Genomic DNA, 11446 nt, shown 5'->3' with positions numbered 1-11446 from the left:
TCCCTATGTGATGATATTTGGAGGTAGGGCCTTGGGGAATGATTAGATCATGAAGGCAGGGACCACAGGAGTGGGATTAGTAGCCCCTATTGAAGGCACCATAGAAAGCTCCCTCATCCCTTCTGTCATGTGAGGACATGGTAGAAACATGGCTGTCTATGAACCACAAAGCAAGCCCACACCAGACATGGAATCTGCTAACCACTTGACCTTGAATTTTGCCATCTCCAGAACTGAGAGAAACAAATTTGTTTATAAGCTTCCTCATCTATGGCATTCTGTTTTGACCCCAGATTAGCTAAAAACACCAAAATATCAACAAAAATATCAACACCAAATTTTCGAAATGGATGCTAAAACTTTGATGGCAAAAGGTGACTGATCTGCCTGAGAAATGAACCTACATGATCCCTCTTTCCACAAAGCTGGAGGGAGAGTCAACACAAGCAAAAATAGGTCAAAGTCTTCTAAAAGCCATTCCTGAAGGGTTTTCAATATCACTTAATCAGATGGTAATTTAATCACCCAAAGAACCACAACAAAACACACAACTATCAGAGGTTTTCAACGTCACCTCAAAAACACCATTTACAATATTAGGGAGTGAAAGAAGTCATGGAGGTTTCAAAAAGTCAAACTTTATTTCAGTGTTATGGTAGAAATTTGAAATTCTTAGTTAAGCTATGAATAAATCCTTGGGCAGGTGCAGGCATGAAGATTCTGGAGTGCTGCTGCTGAGTTTAAGAGCTTCCTTTGGAGATGCCCCCTGGCCCCCTCAACCCCTGTCCACCTGTCAAGAAGAGGCCATCCTGGGCAGCACATTAGAGGCAAATGGCCCAGATGCCCAGCTGAGGGCAAACCTCCATTCCTGGAGGAGGAGGTCGCCTCTGGGAGCAGGAGGACCTGCTGGAACCCCTGCTCACAGGCTCCTTTTCTTGCTCTCCAGTACCTCCTGCAGGCAGGCAAACACCCCCAGCAGCAGTAGCAGCAGGGCCTTCAGCAGCAGGGCTGCTGCTCTGCTGAATGAGAGAAGTCCCTCTCCAGTGAGGCAGAGGAGCCCAGGTTGCACACCCTGGTCTCTGCCTCCATAGCTTCCACTGTGCCCAGGACTGGGAGCAGTGTGGGAGCTGCTGGCTGGAGCTGTGCTGGTCACCCCCTCTCTGCCACCTCTAGCTCCAGCCACACTTTCAGCTCCAGGGCTGAGGCCGGTGGCTCTAAAGGAGGTGCCATGAAGTCAGGCAGCTTCTCACTGGGCTGGTCCTGTGCAGTCCCAGGGCAGCGGCAGGAGGGCTCTGGAGCTTCCTCTAGCTCCAGCGCTGTCCCTGGAAGGGGCTCTGCCCCTGGTGCTGGCACTGGCTCAACAGCTGGCACTGGAAATAGCTGTGTTTCTGCACCTGAAGCAGGAGCTGAAAAAGGAGAGAGGTCACCAATATCACTCACTTTCCACTGGAATTTCCAAACATGAAAACAACCTCACTGAATTTAAAGGAATTTCAGCCTGTAAACATTGTCCCTGGAAAGACTTCCAGACTGCAGGTGACCTCACCATGTGCCTGTGTCTCAATGAGCTCCAGAGGCTCCAGCTGGACAAGGACAATGTGCAGATGTGGCCCTGGTGGGATGAGGCCTGGTCTGGTAGCTCCATCTGGGGCCTGATGTCTACCTGGTGACTCCTGTCCTGTTGTACCTGGGGGGGCCTTCTGTCAAATGGCCAGAGGCATCTGGGGTGAGTGATGAGCCTACAAGGGCATCATTGGAAAAGAAAGGCTCTCACTCCTGCCATTCCTGAAGCAGGAGCCTTGAGATGTGGGGATGCAGCACAAGAACATCTTGCTCTCTTGAGCATCTCCCACCAAGTGAGCTGGCTACAGGGCTAACTCTAGGATGTGGGTGCCTGGTTATCGGGATTCTTTTTTTTTTTTTTTTTTGAGACATTGTCTCATTCTGTTGGCCAGGGTGGAGTGCAGTGGCATGATCTCGGCTCACTGCAACTTCCACCTATTGGGTTCAATCAATTCTCCTGCCTCAGTCTCCTGAGTAGCTGGGATTACAGGCACGAGACACGCACCACAACACCTGGCTAGTTTTTTTGTGTTTGTTTTTTGTTTGTTTGTTTGTCTGTTTTGAGACAGAGTCTCGCTCTGTCACCCAGGCTGGATGGAGTGCAGTGGCGTGATCTGGGCTCACTGCAAGCTCTGTGTCCTGGGTTCATGCCTTTCTCCTGCCTCAGCCCCCCGAGTAGCTGGGACTATAGGCGCCCACCACTACGCCCGGCTAATTTTTGTATTTTTAGTAGACACGGGGTTTCACTGTGTTAGCCAGGATGGTCTCGATCTCCTGACCTTGTTTGCTTTTTGTATTTTTAGTAGACATGTGGTTTTACCATGTTGTTCAGGCTGGTCTCGATCTCCTGATTTCATGATCCTCCTGCCTCAGCCTCCCAAAGTGCTGGGATTACAGGTGTGAGCCACCGTGCCTGGCCTGGTTACCAGAATTCTAAGTTCTGTTAGGGTCTGTTGCCAAAGAAGTGAGGTTGCTTCTTTAAGGTTCCATCCCCTCAGCCTCCTCCTTCCAGAAGACCTACTCAGGACCCCAGTGGGCTTCTGACTGCTCATCCTCCCCACAGGTCAACTCCTTACCTGTACACAGTTATGTCCACCCAGGGCCTACTTGGACACCTGCACCTGATGTTCACCAGGGGCCTAGGAATCCACTTGGGGCCTGGGATCCTACAGGGGCCTAATGTTACCCTGCAGATTGAGTAGCCACCTGGGGACCAGGTATCAACCTGGGGACTGTGGTTGACCTGTGGGTTAATGTCCACCTGGGGACTGGTTATTCAGCTGAGGCCTGATGCATACCTGGGGCCGAATGTCCCCCTCAGGGTGAATTCCACCTCAGACCTGTATGTCCACCTGGGGCCTGATGTCTGCCTTAGATCTATGTCCCACTGTGGCCTTGTGATCACCGGGGACTGGTATCCAGCTGTGGCCTGATGACCTACTGCATCCTGTGGCTCACCTACGGCCTGGTGTCTACCTGGGGCTTGGTGATCACCTGGGAACTGGATATCAACCTGGGGCCTGGGTGACCACTTAAGGCCTGATGTGTGCCTGGGGCCTGACTGTCCACCTGGGGACTGGGTGTCCACCTTGGGTCTGATGACTACCTGAAGTTAGGTATCTACCTAAGGCTTGGTGTCTACCTGTGGCCTGATGTCCACATGAGTCTGGGGTTCGGTTGGGGCCTGCTGTACATCTGGGACCTTGGTGTCTATCTGAGGCCTGATGTCTACCTGGTGACTGCCATCCTCTTGAGGCCTGATATCCACCTGGGAATGGTTTATCCATGGAAATGGTTATGTCCGCCTGGGGCTGGATGTTGCCCAGGGGCTAGATGTCCACCTGTGGCCCCGTGTTCACCTAGGGCCTGATGTCCACCTGGGGCATGGTGTTCACCTGAGACCCGGGTATTTACATAGGGCCTGATGTCCAGCTGGTGCCTAGGTGCCCACTGGGGGCCTTGTGTTAACCTGGGGACTGGTATCCAGCTGGGTCCTAATGACCACCTGGGTTGAATTATTCACCTAGAGTTTGGTATTCACTTAGGGCTTGAGTGTCAGCCTTGGAAATGGTGTCCACCTGGGCCTTGGTTATCAAACAAGGGGTTTGGTATCCAGTTGAGACATCATTTGCACCTGGGGTCTGAGTGTTCGCATGAGGCCAGATGACCACTGGGGGCCTGAATGTCAACCTGGTGTCTGAAATTCACTGGAAGCCTAGGTATCCAGCTGGGGCCTGATGTCCACCTGGGACTAGGTGTCAACATGTGGCCTGATGTAAACCTCTAGTTGAGTGTCCACCTTGGGCCTGATGTCCACTGGGGGACTGATGTTCCCCTTTGATCTGAAGTCTACCTGGAAACCGTGTATTCACCCATGGCCTGATGGTCACCTGGGGTTGAATGTCCAACTGTGGCCAGATGTGCACCCGGATTCTGGGCATCCACCTGGGACCCGATGTTCAGCTGGGGCCTGGAGTTCACCTGAGGCATGATGCCTACCTGAAGCTTAATGTTCATCTGAGTGCTGGATGTTCACCTGGGGCCTGATATCCCCCTGGAGCCCAAGGACCCTTCTCAGGCCTGATGTCCACAAGTTGGCCTGGTATTCATCTGGGGCCTTCGTGTTAACCTGTGGCCTAATGTACTCCTGGGTTCTAGTGTCCTCTTGGGACCTGATGTCTACCAGTATCCAGGTATCCACCTGGGGCTCGGTATCCACCTAGGGCTTGATATTCACCTGGGGCCTAGGAATCCACTTGATAACTGGTGCCCATCGGGGTCCTGATGTTCACCTTGGGACTGGGTAACCACCTGAGGCCTGATGGTGTGAGGCCTTATCCACTTAGGGCATAAGTGTTTATCTGGGGTCTAGTGTTCACATAGGGTCTGATGTCAACCTTGAGACTAGGTATTCACCAGGGGACTAGTGTCCAGCTGGGGCCAGATGTTCACTTGGGGCCTGGTGTCAACTTGGAGCACGGTTGTCAACTTAGGACCTGATGTCCAGTCCAGTGTCCACCTTGGGCCTGTTTACTACCCGGGGCCTGTGTGTCCACATAGACCGTGGTGTCAATCTGGGGCCTGGGTATTTACCGGGGGCCTGGATATTCATTGGTACATTATGTCTACTGGAGTCTTTGTGTCAATCTGAGCTCTGATGTCTACCTAGAGATTGGGTGTCCATCTAAGGCCTGGTGTTTACATGAGGCCTGTAACACGAGGTTCCAGATGAACTCAGATGTCCACCTGAGGCCTGATGTCCACCTGAGTTCTGAGTGTTCACATAGGGCCTGCTCTCAACTTGGGACCTAAGTATTTACCTAGGGCCTGGGTGTCCACCTGGTGCCTGACTTCCAACTAGATCTTGTGTCAACATGGGGCCTGATGTCCACTTTGGGCCTAGGTAACTTCCTGATGACTAATGCCCACATGGTTCCTAAGGACCATCTGAGGCCTGGTATTAATTTAGAGACTGGTATCCACCTGGGGTCCAGGTATCCACTTGGGACCTGATGTTCACCTGGAGTGTAGGAATTCACGTGGGGCCTGGTATCCACCTTAAGTGTGTGTATCAAATTGAGTGCTGGTGTCCACCTGGAGTCCAGTGTATATCTGGGGCCTGATGTACACATGGAGCCTGGGCATCCATCTAGGACCTGATGATCAGATAAGGGCTGGCGTTCTCCTGGCCTGGTGTCCACATGGAGCCTGGGTGTACACTTGAAGCCTGATATCCCAGGTGGATACCTGGGCCCCAGTGGTCATCAGATCCTACGAAACTCTCAGGCCCCAGGTGCACATAAACTCCAAGTGGCCACCTAGGCCACAGGTTGATACACAGGGTCCAGGTGGACACTGGGTGCAAGATGAACACCAGGCCCCTGGTGAACACCAAGCCCCAGGTGTCTACCTAGTCCTCAAGTGGACACCAGGCACTAGATTGACACACAGGTACCAGGTGGATATCAGGCCGCAGGTGAACACCAGGCCCCAGGTGGTTGGGTTACTTATAGCATAGGTGGCCATCAGGTCCCAGATCTATATCCACTCCCCACCTGAAAATCAGGATCCAGGTGGATACCCATGTCCTAGGTGAACACCACGTTCCAAATGAACATCAGGCTCCAAGTGAACACACAGGCCCCAGTTCAATACCAGCCTCAGGTAGACATCAGGACCTAGGTGCACCCCAGGCCCAATGTGCATGCCTAGTCTCTTGGAATACATCATTTTCAAGGTGGACACCCAGATTCCTCAAAGACATCTGGTGCCAGGTGGATATCTGGCTGCAGGTGGACATCAGGCCCCAGGTGGAGACCCAGTACACAGGTGTAAATCAGGCTCCAGTATTTTATCAGGCCCCAGTTTAACACTTGACTAAAGGTGTGCATCAAGACCCAGGTTGACAGCCAGGCTTCAGGTGCACACTAGGCCCAAAGTGTACACCTGTGACAAGGTGGGCATCAGGCCCAAGGTGTACACCAGACCCCAAGTGGACATCAGGTTCCAGGTTGACACCAGTCTCTAGGTAGATCCTTAAACCCCAGTTGGTCATCAGGCCCAAGGTGGATACCTTGACCCCAGGGGGTCACCAGGTCTCAGGTCGACACTAAGCCCTAGGTTCAAGGTCTGAGATGGTTTCAGCCCCCATGTGGACTTTAGTCATAAGGAGCTTACCTAGGACCTAAGTGGACATCAGGCCCCAGGTTGACACAATGAACCATGTAGAAGTCAGGCTGTAAGTAGACACCCAGGCCCTAGGTAAATACTTTGGTCCCAAGCCAACATCAGGCCCTATGTGGACACCCAGACTCCAGGCAGATGTCAGGCCCCAGGTGAACACTGAACTCAGGGTGGTCATCAGGCACTAGGTTGACACATAGGCCTCAGGTAGACAACAGGCACAGGTGAACTTCAGGCTCCAGATGAATGTCAGGCTCCAGGGAGAAGTCTGTGCCCCAGTTAAACACCAGGTCTTAGGTAGACATCAGGCCTCAAATGGATGCCCAGGCCCCAGGTGGATATAAGGCCTCAGGCAAACACCAGGCCCCAGGTATACATTAGACACGAGATGGACACTCAAGCCACAAGTGAACATCTGTTCCCAGGTGGACATCCACCCAAGGTGGACATCAGGCCAGAGATGTACACCCAGGCCCCAGGAGAACCCCAGGCCCCAGGAGGACACCCAAGTGCCAGAAGGACACCCAGTCCCTAGGTAACTACAAGGCCCCAAGTGGACATGATGTTCCAGATGGATATGAGGCCCCAAGTGGATACTAGGCCCAGGTGGACCCCAGATCTCAGGGGCACACTAGGCCCCAGGGGAACACCAGGACCTAGGTAAGCATGAAGTCCCAGGTGGACATCAGTTGCCAGGAGGACACCAGGACCCAGTTGCTCATCAAGCCACAGCTGAACACCAGTTCCCCATGAACACCAGTCCTCAGGTGGGCACCTAGTCGTCTCGTGTGCATCAGGTGCCAGGCTGACATAGGCACCAGCTGAACTCTCGGCCTCAGGTGAACATCAGATCCCAGGTTGTCACCCAGGCCCCAGGTGAACACCAGGTTTTAGGTGGACACGAGGTCCTAGGTGGATGTCTATGCTCCTGGTGAACCTCAGGCCCTAGTGGACACTCAGGCCCTTTATAGACATCTGGCTCCATGTGCACTCCCAGGGCCCAGGTAGACATGAGTCCCCAGAGGAACACCAGTCCTTAATCACCTAAGACTGAATTCCCCTAGGGCTGGAGACTGAGTATTCACCTTGGGCCTAGGAATCTACCTGGGGCCAGATGTCGATCCGGGGCCTGATGTCTACTCAGGTTCAGCTGTCCACCTAGGGCGGGGTGTTTTTCTGGGACCCAGAGTCTACCTGAAATATTGGTATCAACCTAGGGCCTATGTGTCCACTTGGAGTCTGATGTGCACCTGAAGCCTGAGTTTTCACCTGGGATCTGATGAGCACCTGGGGCCCAGGTTTCCATCTGAAACATCAGGTTCTAGGTTATACATCTGGGCCCCAGGTATACACTAGGCACCAAAAGAACTCCAGCCCCTGTCTTAACATGAGGTCCTAGGTGAATGCCCAGGCCTCATGTCTACATTAGGCCTCAGGTAGACATGACTCCAGGCGGGCATCAGGCCTGATATTGGCTCTATGTCTCCACCCAAATCTCATGTTGAATTGTAATCCCCATGGGTTGAAGAATGAGCCTGGTGAATGGTGATTGAATCATGGGGGCAGACTTCCCACTTGGTGTTCTCGTGATAGAGTTCTTACGAGACCTGGTTATTTGAAAGTGTGTAGCACACCCCCCTTCTGTCTCCCTCCTCCTCCCACATGGTAAAAAGGGCTTTACATCATGATTGTAAGTGTCCTGAGCCCGCCCAGTCATGCTCCCTATTAAGCCTGAAGAACTGTGGGTCAGTTAAACCTCTTTTCCTCATAAGTTGCCCAATATCAGGTAGTTTTTTATAATAGTGTGAAAATGGACTAATACAAGGCCTTAGGATAACAACCATGCTTCAAGCCATAGGTGGACATCTGGCTGCAACTGGACACTATTCCCCAGGTGGATACCTAGGCTCAAGGTTGACATTAGTCCCCAGGTAAACAACAAGCCCCAGGTGAATACCTATGCCCTAGTAGACATCAGGCCTCAGGCTGACACTCAGTCTAACCTCAACATTAGGCTCCAGGTGGATGCCCAGACTCCAGGTGGATACTAGACCCCAGGGGTACACCAGACTCCTGGTAGGCATAAGGCCCCAGGAGGACACTAGAATCCAGGTGTACATAAAGCCACTGGTTGACACCAAGCCCTCAGATGAATATCAGGCCAACTAGTGGACGTTAGACACATGAGAATACTTGGGCACCAGGTAGGTATCAGGCCCCAGGTAAACATCAAACTTCATGTGGACATCATTCTCCATGTGAACTCTAGCCCCAGCTAAACATCAGGCTCCAGATGGAAGCCCAGACCCCAGGAGCACTTCTGACCACAGTTGAACATCTGTCTCCAGGTGAATATCAGACCATGGATGGATAGCAAGTCCCCAGGTGGACATCAGGTCAAAAGTGAATATAAGTCTCTAGGAAGACATCTGACCCCAGGTGGATACTGAACTAGAGGTTTACATCAGGCCCTAGGTTGACAGCAAGGCCCAGGTAGACAGCAGGCCCCAAGCGAAGACCAGGCCCAGGTGGATACTGAACTAGAGGTTTACATCAGACCCCAGATTGACATTCAGTCCCCAGGTGGTCACGACACCTCAGTTGGACACCAAGTCCGTAGGTGTCCCAGGTGTACACCAGGTCAAAGATGAACACAAGACCTAAGGTTGACACTGAAGCCCCAAGTGGACATGAGGCCCTAGGTGAATAATATGACCCAGGGGATCATTAGGACCCAGCTTCATACCAGTCCCCAGGTTTACACGAGGCCCCCAGTAGGTTCCTAAGCTCTAGTTGGACATGAGGTCTCCAGTAGACACCCAGGAGTAAGGTGGACATCAAGCATCAGATGGACGTCTGGCCGTGGATGAACATCAAGCCTCACATGGATACCTAGTCCACAGGTAGACATCAGGCCCCAGTTTGACATCAGTTTCTGGATGGATCCCCAAGCCCCAGGTGGATATCCAGTCTCCAGCTGAACATCAGCCCCTCGTGGACACCCAGGCCCCAGGTGGATATCAGGTGTCAGGTGAACACAAGTCCCTAGGCAGACGTCAGGCACCAGGTGCACACTCAGACCCCAAGAGGACATGTGTCCCCAGGTTGACATCACTCTCAAGGTGTACATTAGGCAACAGATGTACACCCAGGTCCAAGGCAGACACGAGTCCCTAGTAAAACTCAAGACCCCAGGAGGATACTCAAGCCCTAGGTGGATGCCCAGAACCCAGGTAATTACAAGGCCCCAGGTGGATATCAGATTCCAGATGAACATTAGGCCCCAAGTGGATACCTAGGCACCAGGTAGACACCAGGCCCCAGGTGCATCCCCCAGTCTCAGGAGCACACTAGGCCCCCAGTGAACACTGGCTCCAGGTGAGCACCCAGTCCAAGGTAGACACCGTGACCCAGGTGGTCATTAGGCCACAGCTGAACACCAATCTTGAGTGAACACCAGATCCCAGGTGGATACCTAGTCCAGGTGGATATTGGGCCCCAAGTGGACACCCAGCCCCCAGGTGAACATCAAGCTTCAGGTGGACATCATGCCTCAGGTGAACTCTGGGTCCAAGCCCAGCTGAACATCAGGCTGCAGGTGGATGCCTAGGTTCCAGGTGCACAACAAGTCACAGTTGGACATTCAACCCCAGGTGAACATCAGGCCATGGGTGGATAAACAGTCCACAGGTGGACATCAGGTCAAAGGTGAACATCAGTACTCAGGTGGACATCAGGCTCCAGGTTGACATCAAGCCCAAGGTGGACACTGAACTAGAGGTTTACATCAGGCCCCAGGTTGACACCCAGGCTCAGGTGGACATTAGGCCCCAGGTGGATACCTAGGCCCCTAGTAAACCTCAGATTCTAGGTTGACATTCAGGCCCCCAGTAGTCATTTGGCCCCAAGTGGACACTCAGGCACCAGGTTCACATGATGTCTTAACTGGACACCAAGGGGCCAGTTTGATACCCAATCCTATGTGGGTGCCAGGTCCAAGGTTACACTCAAGCTCCAAGTGGACACCAGGCCCTAGGTGAATAATACAACCCAGGTGGTCATTAGGCCCCAGAATGACACCAGTCCCCAGGTTAACAGGAAGCCCCCAGTGGGTACCTAGGCCCCAGCTGGACATCAGGCCTAATGTGGACAAACAGGATCAAGATGGACATCAGGACTCAAGTGGACATCTGGTGACAGGTGGACAACAAGCTTGGTGTGTACCTTGTCCCCGGGTGGTCATCAGGCCCCAGTTCAACACCAGTCCCTGAGTGGATTCCTCGGCTCCAGGTGGACATCCGGTCTTCAGCTGAACATCAGACCCCAGGTGAACACCAGGTCTTAGGTGGACATTAGGCCCCTGGTGGACATAAAGTACCAGTGGACATCCATGCTGCAGGTGGACACCCAGGGCCCAGATGGGCATCAGGCCCCATTTGGACATTGAGGCCCCAGGTGGATATCAGCCCTCAGGTGAACCCTAGGTCCAACATAGACATCAGGCCTTAGGTTGACACTCAAGCACCAGATGGACTGCTGCACCTAAGCAGAAAAGAGACCCTAATCTGGATATCTAAGATACATGTATACAACAAGCCCCAGGCTGACATCCAGACCCCAGGTGGACACCATACCCCAGGTGAACAGCAGGCAACAGTTTGGCACCAAGTACCTAAGTGAAACAAAGCCTTAGGTGATTACCAGGCCATAGGTAGTCATTAGTCTCCAGCTGGACAATAGTCCCTAGGTGGATACCCAGGCCCCAGGTGGACACTAGACCCCAGATTAACACAAAAACCAAGTAAAAAATCAAGCCCCAAGTGGACAACCAGGCCCTAGGTAAATACACCAATCTCAAGCTGACACCAGGCCCTATTTGGACACCCAAGCCCTAGGTGGACTTCGGACCTCAGGTGAACACTGAACTCTAGAAGGTATTCAGGCCCTGTGTTTGACTACCTGGCCCCAGGGAGACACCAGGCATAGATGAACTTCAGGCACCAGCTGTACATCAGGTTCCAGGCAAATGTCCAGGCCCCAGGTGGATATCACACCTCAGATGAACACCAGGCCCCAGGTAGACATCAAAAACCAGGTGGACACTCAGGCCCCTACTGAATATCCGTCCCCAGGTGGACATCTGTCCCAAGGTGGACACGAGGCCACAGATGTACACTTAAGCCTAAGGCAGACCCCAGTC

General features: G+C 52.9%; 1 protein-coding gene across 1 annotated transcript; it reads right to left on the bottom strand.

The window, feature by feature from the left end:
- Positions 1-821: 821 nt before the first annotated feature.
- LOC117978547 (uncharacterized protein C2orf27A-like) lies at positions 822-4053 on the bottom strand. The gene is given in 4 exon segments (XM_055097993.1): positions 822-1154; positions 1156-1472; positions 3206-3331; positions 3936-4053. Coding segments are annotated over 4 exon segments (894 nt in total).
- Between the last annotated feature and the right edge of the window lie 7393 nt (positions 4054-11446).

This window comes from Pan paniscus, chromosome 15, assembly GCF_029289425.2.
Source record: "Pan paniscus chromosome 15, NHGRI_mPanPan1-v2.0_pri, whole genome shotgun sequence".
NCBI classification, from domain to species: Eukaryota; Metazoa; Chordata; class Mammalia; order Primates; family Hominidae; genus Pan; species Pan paniscus.
Note: the sequence above shows the minus strand (reverse complement) of the source record. Positions and strands in the feature narration are given on the sequence as shown.